At 46.1% G+C, this 18,565-nt stretch overlaps 1 protein-coding gene across 1 annotated transcript in view; it reads right to left on the minus strand.

Moving 5' to 3' along the window:
- ncbp3 (nuclear cap binding subunit 3) overlaps positions 1-18,565 on the minus strand; it is a gene marked incomplete at its 5' end in the record, with an annotated part of 28,181 nt that overhangs the window by 9,215 nt on the left and 401 nt on the right. The window contains 6 exons of the mRNA XM_043678389.1: positions 1,431-1,530; positions 1,814-1,922; positions 2,629-2,756; positions 9,468-9,596; positions 11,490-11,615; positions 16,776-16,881. Coding sequence (XP_043534324.1) covers positions 1,431-1,530; positions 1,814-1,922; positions 2,629-2,756; positions 9,468-9,596; positions 11,490-11,615; positions 16,776-16,881 — 698 coding nt within the window. The remainder of the gene's footprint in view (positions 1-1,430; positions 1,531-1,813; positions 1,923-2,628; positions 2,757-9,467; positions 9,597-11,489; positions 11,616-16,775; positions 16,882-18,565) is intronic.

Below are 18,565 nucleotides of genomic sequence, written 5' to 3' on the forward strand. Positions count from 1 at the left end.
GGTCTCCTTCCTATCGGAAAGATGTTGTGAAACTTGAAAGGGTTCAGAAAAGATTTACAAGGATGTTGCCAGGGTTGGAGGATCTGAGCTATAGGGAGAGGCTGAACAGGCTGGGGCTGTTTTCCCTGGAGTGTTGGAGGCTGAGGGGTGACCTTATAGAGGTTCACAAAATTATGAGGGGCATGGATAGGGTAAATAGGCAAAGTCTTTTCCCTGGGGTCGGGGAGTTCAGAACTAGAGGACATAGGTTTAGGGTGAGAGGGGAAAGATATAAAAGAGACCTAAGGGGCAACGTTTTCACACAGATGGTGGTACGTGTATGGAAATAAGCTGCCAGAGGATATGGTGGAGGCTGGTACAATTGCAACATTTGGATGGGTATATGAATAGGAAGGGTTTGGAGGGATATGGGCCGGGTGCTGGCAGATGGGACAAGATTGGATAGGGATATCTGATCAGCATGGACGGGTTGGACCGACGGGTCTGTTTCCATGCTGTACATCTCTATGACTCTATGAGTGGACTGGAGAATAGCCAATGTCATTCCTTTGTTTAAAAAGAGCAACAGGGAAAAGCCAGGAAATTATAGGCCAATAAGCCTTACATCAATGGCGTGGAAATTGTTGGAGAAGGTTCTCAGGGACAGGGATACTCACATTTGGACAAATATGAACTTATTAGCTACAGACAGCATGGTTTGGTTTGGAGAGATGCATGACTCACAAACTTGATTGGGTTTTTTGAGGAAGTGACAAAGATGATTGATGAGGACAGTGTGGCAGATGTTGTTGACGTGGACTCTAGCAAGGCCTTGGACAATCCCTCACGGCAGGCTGATACAGAAGGTGAAGAGTCACATGGGATCCACAGTAAGCTGGTAAAGAGCATACAGAACTGGCTCAGTCCTAGAAGTCAGAGTAGTGATGGAAGGGTGTTTTTCTAACTGGAGGTTTGTGATTAATGATGTTCTGCAGGGATTTGGAGGAGAATGCAGGTGCCCTAAGTAGTAGGTTTGTGGACAACACAAACATTGGGGAGCTGTAGATAGTGAGGAGGATGGCCAGACAATACAAAAGGATATCGATAGGCTGGAGGCTGGAGTTTAATTCAAACAAATGCAAGGTGATGTATTTTGAAAGATCTAATGCAGGAGGGAACTATGAAGTAAGTGGCAGAATCCTTAGTAGCATCAACAAACAGAGGGATCTAAGCATACAGGTCCACAGTTCCCCGAGAGTGGAAACACAAGTGGATTAGCTGGTCAAGAAGGTGGAAGGCAAGCTTGCCTTCATTGGTCAGGGCATCATATGTCAGCACAGTCAGGACGGGCCGAAGGGCCTGTTCCTGTACTGTAGTGTTCCTTGTGGGAGCCTGTAGCAGTGCCCACCCAGCAGCAGTGCCCATTCCCCACCAGCCCACCTCTTACTCACCAGGAATTCGACAGGATCCCCTTCATCCCACCGTAATTGGGATTTCCATACTTCATGTAATACTGACTCCGTCTCGCTGCTCCCAATTCCTTCCGATCATCTGCAAGTCAATGCAGCTGTCACTAACAGCCTGGCAGCCCAAGAAAAAGTTCCAACAACTTCCAGAATAGTGGAACGCCCACCCTCATCCTAAGTACCCCTCACAAAGCCACATACACAAAAGGTACCAGCTTCAATCCTGACACATCATGTTTTTTGGGTTAGTCTTGGAGGACTAGGGCAGAGCAGAGTGAGCGAGAGAAAACGCGAGCGTGAGAGAGAGAGAGCATGCCAGAGCAAGCGAGCGAGATAGAGAGTGAGCGAGTGAGCTGGACTCCACTCACCTTTTGTGGCAAATCGGAGTTGCAGTTTGTTCCCCTGGGGCGCCCTTATCGCCTGTCGCAAATCATTTCGAAGGATTGAAGCTTGTTCAGCCTGCGATAATGTGTCCAACTAGCGGTGAAAACAAACAAAATGACAAAGAGTTCATTTACTGTTGCTCAGTGCTAGCACAGGTTGTGGGTCAAGACCAAATGACCAAAAAGCCTCAAATTCTACTGGCCCTGAGCTTGAAACAGGAAACACACTGTGCCAATCATCATACCAGCTTCTGGCTGTTGTCAATGACGACCAGTGAACTGGGCGACTTTTTTCATTCACTCCTGGGATGTGGGTGTCACTGGCTGGGCCCCAGCATTTATTGCCCTGTCCCTAGTTGCTCCTTGAAGTGGTGGTGGCGAGCTTCCTTCTTGAGTGGCTGCAGCTAAGTACTGTAGGTTGACCGACAATGCCCTTGGGGAGGGAAGCCTCCGCAGGCCCTGGGCTGCACAAAGGGTGAAGGGAAATGACCAGCAATGCTGAGGTAGGCTTGGACTTGAAGGGGGAGTGTTAGAAAAAGCAAGAGGTGGATTTGCTGCCTGGAAGGGTATTTGACAATCACTGGAGAATAATGGGAGATAGAGTGTACATTGGGGAGTGAAAGAGATTCTATGAAGAACAGAAGTAGGACCTGAAGGCCACTCAGCCCCTCTCGCTTACTTTGGGCGATCCTCTAACCCAAGCTTCATTGCTCTTTCTTGCTGTAACCAAATTCTTTGGCTCCCTTTGTGCCAAAAGAAACTAATTCTGAGCTGAATAAATGCAACAGTTGGTGACATACCTCACTATCTGTTGTAGTTGCCTTGCACTCCACCTCCTCAGAGTCTGTCGGCTCCTTCTCCAACTCCCCTTCTTCCTCCTCCTCTTCCTCATCAGCCCTCTCAGCTGTCTCCTGCTCACTGGAGCTATCTGCAGCAAAACAGGGAAATTATTAAACAGAGAAACATTAAACCTGCAAAAAATTGATTGACAATGGTTGGTAATGTGATTAAATATGACAGTGGAATCAGAGTCATACAAGACGGAAACAGACCCTTTGGTCCAACCCAACCATGTTCCCAAACTAATCCTAGTGCCCACCTGCCTGCGCTTGGCTCATATCTCTCCAAACCTTTCCTATTCACGTACTTATCCAAGTATTTTTTAATGTTGGAATTATGCCCACATCCTCCACTTCCTCTGATGGTTCATTCCACACATGAACCACTCTGTTAACAAAACAGTCTGCCCCTCATGCCCTTTTTAAATCTTTCTCCTCTCACATTAATAATATGCTCATTGATTTTGAACTGCCCCACTCTAGGGAAAAGACACTTGTCATTCGCCCGTGTCCCTCATGATTTTATAATTACAAATTATTACTAAGGTCATCCCTTAACCTCCTACACTCCAGTGGGAAAATGCCCCAGTCTTTCTAGTCTACTTTTTAAATCTCAAATCCTCTATTCCAGGCAACATCCTGCTAAATCTTTTCTGAACTCTCTCCAGTTTATTAATAACCTTCCTGTAACAAAGCAACCAGAACTGCACACAGTTCTCCAGAAGAGGTCTCACCAGTGTCCTGTACATCCTCAACATGACGTCCCAGCTCCTCTACTCAAAGGACTGAGTAATGAAGGCAAGTGTGCTAAACACCTTCATAACCACCCTGTCGACCTGTGACTCAAATTTGAAAGAATTATATACCTGAAACCCTGGGTCTCTCTGTTCTACAATACTACCCAGGGCCCTAATATTGGGTAAAAGTTCTGTCCTTAATTGTTTTACCAAAATGCAATACCTTCGCATTTATCCAAATGACACTCCATCTGCCACTCCTCAGCCCACTGATCACAGTTTCCTTACAGTCTGAGGTAACCTTCTTCACTATCCACTCTCCCACCAATTTTGGCTTCATCCACAAACTTACCAACCTAAGTTGGTACATTCTGATCCGAATTGTTTATATAAGAGACAAACAAAAAGCAGACCCAGCCCAGCACCAATCCCTGTGGAACACTGCTGGTCAAAGGCCTCCAGTCTCAAAGACCACCCTCCATCACCACCCTCTGTTTCCTACCATAAAGCCAACTTTACATCCAATTAGCAAGCTCACCCTGAACCCCATGTGATCCAACTTTACTAATTAGTCTACCATGTGGAACCTTGTCAAAACTACATCACTGCTTTGCCCTCATCAAGCTTTTAGTTACCTCATTAAAAAACTTAATTAAGTTTGTGAGACACTACAGACGCAGTTAGATCTAAATGAGGTTGGGGGCCTGGCAAATTAAACCTGGTTTGGTCTATCGACCGGCAATAGGCCAAGTGGATTAAAGCGAGGAAATTCAACTTACAATGGAATAAATTCGAGTTATATAGCGTTGAGTGATGTCACCATTGAGAGACAAGGAACGTAACAGCAGAAGTGCAGCACGTAACAAAGGCACTGCCATAAATATCGTCCCAGTCTGCAGCATTAAACATACCGATGGAGTCAGTCTCAATATAAACATTAAAGGTGCTGTGTGTGCAGCACACTGTCTCTGGCTGTAACTCAACCACACTGACCAAGATGGTCAGTGTTCTACCTCCTGCTGTGTGCTGCCTCTGTTTATTTCAGCTGAGGCAGTGTTTCAGGTGGGACTACTGACATCAGCATCCCCAGGAAGCATCCCTGACAGGAGGGCGAGGGGGATGAGAAAAGAAACACATAATTACTGGGGTTTCTCCATTTTGATTCCCTGCCCCAGTCCGGCTGGAGGGGGAGAAGAGGGTTCAGAAACGGATTGGGCTGTGGTACCTTTCAGTATGTTATTCTGCCGACAGTTAGTTTCTAGAAAAGACAACTCAGTGCAAAGTTTCTTCAGAGCCGCCGATTCTCACAGCACTGAGGGAGGCCATTTAACCCATTGCATCTGTGAAAGACATTTCCAATTAGCTTGATCTCACTGCCTTCTCCCATAGCCCTCTAACGCTTTCTGTTCTAAATGAACAAGCAGAAATGTTTCTGGATGGAAAGGTCAACTTATAGAGTCATAGAGATGTACAGCACGGAAACAGGCCCTTCGGTCCAACCCGTCCATGCTGACCAGATATCCCAACCCAATCTAGTCCCACCGGCCAACACCTGGCCCATATCCCTCCAAACCCTTCCTATTCATGTACCCATCCAGATGCTTTTTAAATGCTGTAATTGTACCAGCCTCCACCATTTCCTCTGGCAACTCATTCCATACACATACCACCCTCTGTATGAAAAAGTTGCCCCTTAGGTCTCTTTCCCCTCTCACCCTAAACCTATGCCCTCTAGTTCGAGACCCCCCGACCCCAGGGAAAAGACCTTGTCTATTTACCCTATCCATGCCCCTCATGATTTTATAAACCTCTATAAGGTCACCCCTCAGCCTTCGACGCTCCAGGGAAAACAGCCCCAGCCTGTTCAGCCTCTCCCCATAGCTCAAATCCTCCAACTATGGCAACATCCTTGTACATCTTTTCTGAACCCTTTCAAGTTTCACAACATCTTTCCGATAGGAAGGAGACCAGAATTGCACACAATATTCCAACAGTGGCCTAACCAATGTTGTGTACAACCGCAACATGACCTCCCAACTCCTGTACTCAATACTCTGACCAATAAAGGAAAGCATACCAAACGCCTTCTTCACTATCCTATCTACCTGCGACTCTACTTTCAAGGACTTATCTGGAAAGGAATGGGGTTCTTTATTCTAGACAACAGCAAATGACTTTAAGATGGCTGTAGGGATTTGACAATGTGGCCAGCAAGAAAGCTCTGTGAGGAAGCTCTGATTCAGCATTAGCTCTGACACTGTGCTCTTGGCCTGTTACTATGTTGTAAATACAATACATTGCGTGATGGAAATGTGTTGCTGGAAAAGCGCAGCAGGTCAGGCAGCATCTAGGGAACAGGAGAATCGATGTTTCGGGCATTAGCCCTTCTTCAGGCATTCCTGAAGAAGGGCTAATGCCCGAAACGTCGATTCTCCTGTTCCCTGGATGCTGCCTGACCTGCTGCGCTTTTCCAGCAACACATTTCCATCTCTGATCTCCAGCATCTGCAGACCTCACTTTCTCCTCAATACATTGCGTGGCCAGCTGTGACACAGGTCAGAATGCTCACAGCAAACAACCCAAATTCAAGGAACCAAAACACAACCTAACTGTGAGTGAGACCTAAGCCAGAGGGCACCTGTCACTGCACCAGCCTGTCCTCAGGTCCCTGGTAACTATCACTTATGTACTTCAATTGTTTCTTAAGTCAGGAGACCAAAACTGCGCACAGAATCCAGAAGTGATCGTGTTAATACACTGTACAACTGCAGCAAAACAGCCTGACTTTTATATTCCAGTCCCCTTACAACAAACATCCCACTCGCCTTCCTTATCACTTGTTGCTACTGCAGAATGACCTTTTGTGATTAATCTACCAGAACACCCAGATCCTCTGCACCACAGAGTTCTACTACCTCTGTCCAGTTAAATCAGTTTACTTTTCTATTCTTCCTGACTAAACGGACAAATTCACAGTTTGTGAGAAGATTTGTAGCTCGGGTGCTCGTTGCTGTGGTTCTGTTTGCCGAGCTGGAAGCTGAAACTGACAACCGGAAGCGGCAGGGACAGGCCACTATAAATGCCGGAGGAAACACCACAGAAGTGCTTCACAGGAGGCCCCCAAGCACTGAGGATGTCACCTAGACAGGGGACGAAACATCTGCAACAAAAACTTCCAGCTCGGCGAACAGAAACACAGGAGCAAATTCACATGTGTCATAGATAGGGGAATGTTTCTTGAAGAGATGACAGTGGAAGGGCAATGGCAAACATTCAGAAAGTGCATTAGTGACCTGCAACAATTATTCATTCCAGTCTGGTGCAAGAAGGAAAATGGGAAACGTAGCCAAACCGTGGCTTACAAGGGAAATTAAGGACAGCATTAGATCCAAGGAAGAGACATACAAATTGGCCTGAAAAAAAAACAATGGACCTGGCCGAGGGAGGTGGTCGCAGTGTAGAACTCAGCAAAGGAGAACAAGTGGATTATTTGTGAAAGAGAAACTAAAATAAAATAAACTTGTGGGGAACATAAAAAAATCTGACTGTTAAAGATTCTGTCGGTATGTGAGGAGCAACAGATGTGTACAGACAAATGTAGGTCCCCCCCCCTTACAGTCAGAAACACAGGAAGTTTTAATAGGGAGCAAAGAAATGGCTGACCAACCAAATAAATCCTTTGGTTCTGTGTTCACTAAGGAGTACACCAATGAAATGTTGGGGAACACAGGGTTCAGTGAGAGGGAGGAACTGAAGGAAATCGGTATTAGTATGGAAATGGGGTAGGGGACATTGATGGGATTGAAGACAGATAAATCCCAGGCCCAGATAATCTACATCCCAGAGGAGCTAAGGCAGTGGCCCTAGAAATAATGGATGCATTGATGGTCAACTTCCAGATTTTCTGGACCCTGGGACAATTCCTACAGATTGGAGGAAAGCGAATGTTACTGTCCATTTACTGCAGGGGCATTAGGCAACGAAGGTGGCAAATGGTACGTTGGCCTTCATAATGACAGGATCAGAGATGGCGTGCTGAAACTATAGAGGGCCTTGGTGAGACTAAACCTGGGACAGCGTGTGCAGGTTTGGTTTCCTTCTCTGAGGAAGGGTCTGCTTGCTAAAGAGGAAATGCAGTGAAGGTTTCCCGGACTGTGGAATTCACTATCAGAAAACATTCAAGGCCAAAATATTGATGATTTCAAAGAGTTGTTGGATAAAGTACTTGCAGTTAGAGAGACCAAAAAATGTTGGGGTGCAGGAACAGGCAATCGAGTTGGATGATCAGCCATGATCGTACTGAATGGTGGAGCAGGCTCAAAGGGCTGAATGGCCTACTCCAGTCCCTATTTCCTACAAAACCATATCGACTCTGCCTAACTGCATTAAGATTTTCGAAATGTCCTGTTATTACCTCCTTAATAAAAGATTTGAGCATTTTCTCTCTGACAGATGCTAACTGGCCTGTGGTTTCCTCATTTTCATCTTCCTTCTTTCTTGAACAGAGAAGTCACATTCACTTTTTCTAATCTAATGGGACCTTCCCAGAGTCTTGGGAAGTTCACAAAATTCAAACCAACCAATCTATAATCACAGTCACCACTTACACCCAAGGATGGTATCCATTAGGGCTGAAAGACTGGTCAGATTTCAGTTCAAATAATTTACAAAATACATACAGGACTGATGCTGGTGAGAGGTTTCCCCTGGCTGGGGAGTCTGGAACTCAGGACACCATTTAAAAATAAGGGAGATGTAGTTTAGTGAGAAGAATTGGTTTTACTCAGAGGGTTGAGAGACTTTGGAACTCTCCAGCTGAATGAGCTGTAAAAGCTCAGGTTAAATTAGAGTGTGATGAATGTTTGGTCATCGATGGTGTAAAGGGTTATGGGAGCGTGAGAGTAAAAAGTAATAAACTGTTTGATCAGACGTGAGCGCATTCAATGGCAGAGCCGACTCAAAAATGCTGGATGGCCTACTCCCGTTCCTAAACTGCCTTTCATCTTTGGATTCGTAGTGACTTCTGGGATGTTACGTATATCCTCCACAGTGAAGACAGGAGCAAAATCCCTGTTCAGTTCATCTGCTAATTCCTTATTTTGCACCCTTAGTTAACCCAGACTCATTCTGTGGGAGAAAGTGAGGACTGAAGATGCTGGGGATCAGAGCTTAAAAATGTGTTGCTGGAAAAGCGCAGCAGGTCAGGCAGCATCAAAAGAGAAGGAGAATCGACGTTTCGGGCATAAGCCCTTCTTCAGGACTCTTCAGACTCATTCTGTACGGACCAACGCTCACTTTTACTTATTCTTCCTTTTTCAATACTTGGAGAAACTCCTGTTATCTGATTTTATATTCCTAACTAGCTTTCTCTCAGACTCAAATTCCCCTCCTTATTCATATTTTAGTCTTTTATTGTGGTTCTTATATACTCTGTCCAAACAGATGACCAGTCACTCACCTCAGTGGATTTGGGTGTTTCTTTTCAGTTTGAGGAGATACTTAACTTTGTGAATTAGACACAGATTGTATGTCCTTCCTGTAGGATCTTCCTTTCTCACTGTAATGTACTTTTCTGGAATGTTTTGAAATATCTCCATTTCTAACTGTCTATTCAATAACCAGACCATAGCCAGTTCTGACTTCATGTCCTCATAATTGCCCTTATTTAAGTTTCAAGCACTAGTGTTTGATCCACCCTTCTCTTCCTCAAACTAAATTTGAAATTCAATCAGATTATGCTCAATCCTGCCATGCAGCACATTTAAACCACCAGGTCATTAACGGAAGCTATCCCTTTGCACATGACTGGGTCTAGTCTTTGCTCTGGGTGACGATAGTCCATGCTGCTCTCAGAACATAGGAACAGCAGTAGGCCATTCTGCCCCTCAAGCCTGCTGGAACATTCATTGAGGTCATGGCCTAAATTTTTGCTAATCCATCTCAGATTTAAAACTAAGAAACGCCCAAAAACAGTCCACAAAGCCATCATCCAGGCAACCCAATCAGATTCAATCCACCCATAAGTACATTAAAATTATTAATGAATCAATTGGCAGGCATTACCTTGCTTTATAGAGTTGTGTTTGCCTCTGACTGCAGCCTGAGAGTGGGCACTGGTATTCACATTTAAACCAACACTCAGGTTTATCATGGCGCGAGCAGCTGTGACGTCATCCAGCCACACCACGTTACCTAGGAAACAGTCAAGCAACAAAAACTTTCAGAAATGAGACCTGAACAGCAAAAGCAACCACTTGAGTCTCCTTGTACACTTGAGCTCATCTCCTAACACAGCAGCTCAATCATCATCACTCTATTGGCATTAATTAGGGCGTGCCAATACATTTATAGAGCATTACAGAAGTGCAGAGCAATGTGAGAATGCTGGCAGTCAATGACACACAAACAGCAATGTTCAGTTGGTTGATAGACCCAGGACACTGAGAGGACCAGGCTGCTCTTCTTCAAAATACTCCACGGGATCTTCTGCAACCACTTAAGGGTGGACGCAGCCCTTAGTTTATTGTCTCATCAAACACATATCACTGACAGCTCGACGCTCCCTCGGCACCGGCCCTCCTACAGCGCGGTGCTCCCTCGGCACCGGCCCTCCCACAGCGCGACGCTCCCTCGGCATTGGCCTTCGCACAGCGCGGCGCTCTCTCTGCCCCGCCCTCCTACAGTGCAGTGCTCCCTCGGCACCTGCCCTCGGCACCGGGCCTCCCACAGCGCGGCGCACCCTCGGCACCAGCCCTCCCACAGCGCGGCGCTCCCTCGGCACTGGCCCTCCTACAGCGTGGTGCTCCCTCGGCACCGACCCTCCCACAGCGCGGTGCACCCTCGGCACTGGCCCTCCCACAGCGTGGTGCTCCCTCGGCACCGGCCCTCCCACAGCGCGGCACTCCCTTGGCACCGGCCCTCCCACAGCGCGGCACTCCCTTGGCACCGGCCCTCCTACAGCGTGGTGCTCCCTTGGCACTGGCCCTCCCACCTCACGGTGCTCCCTCGGCACTGGCCCTCCCACCTCATGGTGCTCCCTCGGCACCGGCCCTCCCAACTCACGGTGCTCCCTCGGCACCGGCCCTCCCAACTCACGGTGCTCCCTCGGCACCGGCCCTCCCACAGCGCGGCACTCCCTTGGCACCGGCCCTCCTACAGCGTGGTGCTCCCTTGGCACTGGCCCTCCCACCTCAGGGTGCTCCCTCGGCACTGGCCCTCCCACTTCAGGGTGCTCCCTCGGCACTGGCCCTCCCACCTCAGGGTGCTCCCTCGGCACTGGCCCTCCCACCTCAGAGTGCTCCCTTGGCACCGGCCCTCCTACAGCGCGGCGCTCTCTCGGCACCGGCCCTCCTACAGCGCGGCGCTCCCTTGGCACCGGCCCTCCTACAGCGTGGTGCTCCCTTGGCACTGGCCCTCCCACCTCATGGTGCTCCCTCGGCACCGGCCCTCCCAACTCACGGTGCTCCCTCGGCACCGGCCCTCCCAACTCACGGTGCTCCCTCGGCACCGGCCCTCCCACAGCGCGGCACTCCCTTGGCACCGGCCCTCCTACAGCGTGATGCTCCCTTGGCACTGGCCCTCCCACCTCATGGTGCTCCCTCGGCACTGGCCCTCCCACCTCATGGTGCTCCCTCGGCACCGGCCCTCCCACCTCACGGTGCTCCCTCGGCACCGGCCCTCAGACAGCACAGCGCTCCATTGCTGCTGACCCTCTGACAGTGTGGTGCTCCATTAGAATTGCAGTAGGAATCAGTTTGGAGTACAGGGCAGAAAGGGATGTGAAAGTGGGAGATTTCAGACCACACTGGATGTGGAGGGGCAGTGCATGTGGTCGTGCAGTTTAGTGGCTGGTGTTTAAATCTTGCCCATTATGTCGCTGAAGCACAAGCACAGCTCACACTATCACAAACACCTGAGGCTGAGGCCTTGTGTACTGTGGAAAAGTGGTGACATGGGAATAGAAAAATGACCTGGAAGATAAGTGGAAAACAAACTAAAATTACATCAAGGGAGAAGTTATATAGCACATTTGCATAAACACCAGAGTTTCCAAAGACAAACTAAAAACAGCCAAAGTTCACTCACAGGAAGAATCATCAATCCATTCGATGCTGGACGGTGGATACTCCTTAAAATACGCAAAGATCTCCTCAGTGCTCATCTCATCGACTCCAGTCACGTGAAGGGCCTCCAGGCGAACCTTGGGGATGGCTACAAACACAATGCAGCAAAAGACAAGACAATTTTTAACAACAACCAACTTGCATCTATATTGCCCCTGTAATGTCAGAGGAGATCTCAGCATAGCCAGGCTGAGGCTTGACATTACACCATTACGGCAGATGGCATCAATATGAATATATGGATTCGCAGAAGTAGACCATTCAGCCCTTTAAGCCTGCGCCGCTACTCAATAACATCACAGCTGACGTGCTCGGAATTCCACATTGCCACCCATTCTTAATAACCTGCGACTCATGTCTAATAAGAACCTTCCTTTCTCCATGATAAAAACATTCAATCACCTGTCTCTTCTGAGGCAGAGTTCTCAAGTCTCACAACCCTCAGGGAAAATAAACCCCGCCCTTTTCCATCTTAAAAAGGGGTCCGCTAATTCTAAGCGTGCCCGACTTCTGGAGTGACCACATTTCCATTGTTGCATGATCAATATCATGCAACAATGAGTCTTGGAAAATCAGAAATCTGAAAGAACATGGAGATCACAGAGGGTGCCAGGGGCTGTTTAAAATCACAGCGACAGAAAGGGACAACGCCACGGAGGGATATGGACAGCATAGTTGGGACTAATTTAACTTCACAAAAACCAAGCTCAGCACAGTGATGACGATGGGAAAACAGAAGCATTATGATCAAATAGCCAGAGGACCTCCTGTAAATGATGAAGCAATCGATCTCTGAATGAACCACAGCCACAGCTTAAAGAAAGACCATCTGAAATGGGACACATCTAAAGGAGTCATACAGCAAGTACATGAATGGGAATTTTTATTCCTCTGATCTATATGCACAATTGAGTTAAACATGTTCTGTAAAAATACCCTTTACTTCTGTATAATTCTTATTCTCTCTCATTTTCAAATTTTAGGGAAACAAAACCAGATGTACTTGGGCTAATAGAAATTATTTGCCTTGAAAATAGCCCATACAGCTGCAACGGATGTGGTCCTGAACTATAGCAGCAGGGACTGGGGAACTGGCTGAACCAAGGGAAGAGAGCCATAAGTTAATATAATGGAAGTGAGAGCTAGGAGAGAAACCTGGGCTCGGGCAGGACTGGAGAGGCTGTCATGGTACTTTCAGCTTCAACAATGGAAGCTTGGCAATGCTCAACCATGGCATTCCTGCGTAACTGGGTTTATACATTTCTCAGAGATTCCTGTTTTCTGATTGATTCTTGGATGCATAATACTTGCTGTCCATTTCCCCCTCAACATTAGTCTCTCAGATATCAATTTCAATGCTCGCATTTTCTAATTCACAAAATAATTAGGACAGCTAATCTGTGATTTTAAAATGTAACTAATTTGATCTTAATCTTGGAACAGAAAACAAATCAAATTAGGTGGAAGAAAGATAATTTTGCTTTCTCTTCCCTTCAAATGATCATAGAGCCATTCAGTACAGAAGAGACTCTTTGCCTATCTGTGCCACCATAAATGTTTAATACCTCATCTCACCATGCCGCATTAGCCTTGGATGTTATGACACTTCAAGAGCTCACCCAAGCACTTTTTAAAGATTGAGGTTTCCTGGCTCAACTACCCTCCCAGGCAGAGCATTCCAGATTCCCAGCACCCCTACCTTTCAATTTAAAATGTCACCCTAATAAATCATTTCTCACATAATAAAATGGAAGAGATTTTATTTGAAAGTCTGCTTGCCTATTTAACATCCAGTTTGTATTCAAATTATTTTCAAATATGAGCACATTGGAATTTTGTTAGAGATACTTGACTTTGAAAGCAGAAATAAATTTGAATCTTTTTAACTGAAACATGAACAAAATGTACAAATGTACAGTAGGAATGTTGCATCTGAAGTGGATTAGTACCTCCCACACAGTCAGTCACATTATAAAATAAAAACTCAGTAGAAGCTTATGTTAAAATTCGTCTTACAAAAAAACCGTTGCTTCAAAGAGTTTTGAAAACAATTCAATCATGTTTCACTAGAATTGGAACAGCGATATATAACAGTACGTTTGACTGCACATTACAGGTTCATACGAGGAAACAGTTCATTTTCACACAGGCACCGAGTCACAGGTGCAGACAAAAACATCATATCGAAGCCCATGTTTCTGCAGCAAAGTCTAAATTAGATGACTGAGCGAGAGTGCGTAGGGTGAATTTAACACATTATTGTTAAATATACATCACTAATTTATGTCTTTTAACATCTTATTTTAGACATTAGAAATGTCAGTTACTGTGAAATAGAATTACATGGAATGTTTTTCTCAATTCCCTATGATTCTTAGGGGATGAAATAGTTTGGTGGTAATTTCACTAGACCACCAATCTAAAGATACAGGCTAATGCTCTGGGCTCAGACTGTGAAATATTAATTCATTAATAAACCTGGAATTTAAAGCTAGTCTAATGATGAAAACACTGGTCAACTGTTGGAAACATTCATCCAGTTTACTAATATCCTTTACAGAAGGAAATCTGCCATCCTTCCTTGGTCTGGTGTAGACGTGACTCAGGAGTCAATTACATTGTTGAGGTTGTCGGTGGAGTAGTGGACAGCGTGGATGAATGTTGCAGGGGGATTTGGATAAACTGCAGAATTGGGCTGAGAGGTGGCAAATAGAGTTCATTGCAGATAAATGTGAGGTGATTCACTTTGGGAAGAACAACAGGAAGGCAGAATACTGGGTCAATGGAAAGATTCTTGGTAGTGTGGATGTGCAGAGAGATCTTGGAGTCCACGTACATAGATCCCTGAAAGTTGCCACCCAGGTTGATAGTGCTGTTAAGAAGGCATACGGTGTGTTAGGTTTTATCAGTAGAGGCATTGAGTTCCGGAGCCGTAGTGTCATGCTGCAACTATACAAAACGCTGGTGCGGCCACACTAGGAATATTGTATACAGTTCTGGTCGCCCCATTACAGGAAGGATGTGGAAGCATTGGAAAAGGTGCAGAGGAGATTTACCAGGATGTTGCCTGGTCTGGAGGGAAGGTCTTATGAGGAAAGGCTGAGACACTTGGGTCTGTTCTCATTGGAAAGAAGGCTGCTGAGAGGGGATTTGATAGAGACATACAAGAGGATCAGAGGATTAGACAGGGAATACAGTGAAAGATATTTTTCTAGGATGATGATGCCAGCTTGTACGAGGGGACATAGCTACAAATTGAAGGGTGGTAGATTTAAGACAGATGTCAGAGGCTGGTTCTTTACTCAGGGCATGGAATGCCCTGCCTGCCAACATAGTTAACTCAGCCACATTAGGGAGATTTAAACAATCCTTGGGTAACACATGGATGATGATGGGATAGTGTAGGGGGATGGGCTTAGATTAGTTCACAGGTTGGTGCAACATCGAGAGTCAAAGGGCCTGTTCTGCACTGGATTGTTCCATGTTCTGCAGTGCCTTCTGAAATGGCCCAGTGGTATCAAACTGCTGTGAAGTCAAAAAAGAGAGGGAAGAAACCGGAAGGAAAATCTGGAACTGGAAACAATGGCAAACTAGCCCTGTCCACCCTGCAAAGTCCTCCTTTTAAACACCTGAGGGTTTCTGTCAAAATTGGGAGAGCTATCTGATAGACTGACACCATGATCTCAGCTGGCATCAATACTGGACAAGTCAGGATCCAGAGTGAAATCTTGCCCGCTGTCTCCTAACAGGGTTAACTGATCTCAAATCCAACAGATTAGGTTGGAGCTCTGCCGTCTTGCCAGATTCAGCTGTGAATGGTGATGGACAGTTAAACAACTGCAGCACTGCTGCCTCACAGCGCCAGAGACCCGGGTTCAATTCCCGCCTCAGGCGACTCTCTGTGTGGAGTTTGCACATTCTCCCCGTGTCTGCGTGGGTTTCCTCCGGGTGCTCCGGTTTCCTCCCACAGTCCAAAGATGTGCAGGTCAGGTGAATTGGCCATGCTAAATTGCCCGTAGTGTTAGGTAAAGGGGTAAATGTAGGGAAATGGGTGGGTTGCGCTTCGGCGGGTCGGTGTGGACCTTGTTGGGCCGAAGGGCCTGTTTCCACACTGTAAGTAATCTAATCTAAAAAAAAACTAACAGGTGGTGGAATGTCCACAAATAATCATTTGCAAGGACAGAAGAGCCGAGCACATCAGTGCAAAAGATAAGGTTGAAGACCATTCATGACTTGTCAGATACTGAAGTGGTCTCTGTTCACATGTAGAAAGTCTTGGGCTTGTGCTGATGAGTGGCAAGTAATATTGACACCACACAAGTGCCAGGTAATGACCATCGCCAACAAGAGAGAATGTAAACATCACCCTTGCGATGTTCAATGGCACTGAATCCCTAACTATCAACACTCCGGGGTTTATCATTGCAATCACTCACCAAATCTCCTTCAATGCGAAGTAGAAAACCTATGACGATTGAGAAGGACAAGAGCAGCAGGTACATGGGAACACCACTTGCTGCAAGTTCCCCTTCAAGCCCCTCACCATCCTGACTTGGAAATATCTCACTGTTCCCTCAGTGTCGTTGGGTCAAAATCCTGGAATTCCCTCCCTAAGGGCACTGTGGCCAACCCACAGCACACGGACCGCAGCAGCTCAAGGAGGCAGCTCACCCCCACCTTCTCATCCAGACTGGGTGATAAATACTGCCCAATCCACACCCACATTCATTGAACAAATAAAAAAAGTTAGATTTTGCGGGCTTGTTCTTTGAAACTGGCTATCTTTGCTTTCTCATTGCCTCAGCTTGTTACTGCTGTAAGGCCTTTGGAGACTCTCACTGGGCCTTCTCTAAGCTTTTCATTTATTTATTTATACATTTCCAAACTTCAGCTGCAATTTGCTGAAGTTTACTTTCATCAGATCAACAAAGCATGTCAGTGATAAATCACAGTAAAAAAACTGACAAAAAGCTAAATGTTTTCAGTGCAACAGAAATCTTTAATCAATAACAAACAAGTGTCATCGATGATGGAGCATTGTTGGCATTGCTACCTCTGTCAACTTGGTAACTCATTGACTAGTAAAAGGTAATTAGACTGAGTAACTAGTTAGATGTTGGATGAAGGTTAAACACTGTTCCCAGTGCCCAGCGGGCAACTGGGAAACTGATTTGATGAAGCCTTCAAAGCTACAGTTTCCTCACTCAGTCTACTGAAATGTTCCAAGCCAAAAAAATTAGATGGTCACCTTCCTTCAAGATCTCCTTGTCCAGCACCACCTTCCGTTGTGTGACGTTCACCTCTGCCCGGAAATGGAATCTCCTTGCTCGCTGCTCCTTCCTCTCCACTGCTTCCTGGGGAATTAAAATGAGCAAATAAAGATAGGATGGAGAGGGCACGGGGAGAAACAGGAAGTGCAGAGAGCAGGACACAGCAGGCCAGGCCAGGCCTGTAATAAATGTCTGTCTTCCCAACTCTGCAATGAAATCAGAGAATCAGAACCAACTCATTCAGGCCAGTGTAAGCAATGTAATAGCTTGCTCTGCTTTTGCACTGTAAAGTATGTCATGCAGGATTTTATTTGAATGCTTAGTTTTTCACAGAAACAAGACTTTCTGCTTACGTTTGTGGTCCTTGACAGTCTTCTCCCATCTCACCCCAAAAGCATTTCTCCCTCAGGTCCTTATCCAGCTTTCCCTTGAATTAACACTATTTAGGGTAAATATTCCCTGATGGAGCATGATTCACATTCACCCCACTCTCTGGTTGGGTAAAGGTGTCTCTCTGGAATCCAGTTTGGGCACAAGTTGAAAGACCTTAACACTGGCCCTCTCAAACCCTTTCATACTCAACTGTACAGGTCAGGTGATCTATCAGCCTTCTCCTTATTAAAGAAAAGCAGCTCAGGCCTGTTGAGGCATTCCTGTTAGTTATAACTTACCAGACCTGGCATCATCCTCCTGAATCCTTCTCATACCTTCTCCAGTGCCTTGATATCCTTTTAATAATATGGAGACCAGAATTGTCCACAGTACTCTATATGTGGTTGAACCAATATGTCTCCTTTCCAATTCTATTGTTCGAGAAATTATCAGGTTTGTTTGCATTTTCCAAATAGTCTAACAAGTTGAATCGTTATTTTAATTATTGGGAATCTGTAACTCAGATCCTATAGTTACCCCATCTGACTCCTACCATAATATACCTGTGGCAAAGACAAATTTCCTTTAAGACAAAAATTCACATGGGTAATGTTTTGGAGAGCTACCAAAATTACTGGATCACACACCCAGCTAGTTACTCCACAGAGATAAGCTATTGGACTGGTGCACACTGTGCAGTTTGTTCCAATCTTATGCTGTCATTTCAATGAAAAATTAAACTTTTCCTAAAAGTTCAGCTACAGTTCAGTGAACAATTAGCATTCTGTGATTTAATGCAGAAAGTTCAGAAAAGTCCTGGAGAACCTCGTCCCCGAAGTGGAGCAAATCAGAATGTCCTTGAAAGACCTTTACACAATTAACAATCTGTAATATTCTACAACTTCCCCTACTGATTCCTGACACCAAAATGCACCATCTCACACTTTTTCAAGTTTATTTGTCAACACACTCATTCCCCAATTTAATGAAAGCAATTCTGTTTTTGCTTTGAAAGCAGTGGGATGGAGGATCGGTTGCATTCAGTGGACAGCACCAGTAGGGCAGGCAGCCTGCCACAGCTGCTTGATCAGAGTGAGCCAGACCAGTGGGACTTGCCTCTACCACACAGCACGGTGGCACAGTGGTTAGCACTGCTGCCTCACAGCGCCAGAGTCCCGGGTTCAATTCCCGCCTCAGGTGACTGACTGCATGGGGTTTGCACATTCTCCCCGTGTCTGCGGGGGTTTCCTCCGGGTGCTCCGGTTTCCTCCCACAGTCCAAAAACTTGCAGGTTAGGTGAATTGGCCATGCTAAATTGCCCGTAGTGTTAAGTGAAGGGGCAAAATGTATGGGAATTGGTCTGGGTGGGTTGCGCTTCGACGGGTCGGTGTGGACT

The sequence above is a fragment of the Chiloscyllium plagiosum genome, chromosome 37 (assembly GCF_004010195.1).
Source record: "Chiloscyllium plagiosum isolate BGI_BamShark_2017 chromosome 37, ASM401019v2, whole genome shotgun sequence".
In the NCBI taxonomy this organism is placed as follows: Eukaryota; Metazoa; Chordata; class Chondrichthyes; order Orectolobiformes; family Hemiscylliidae; genus Chiloscyllium; species Chiloscyllium plagiosum.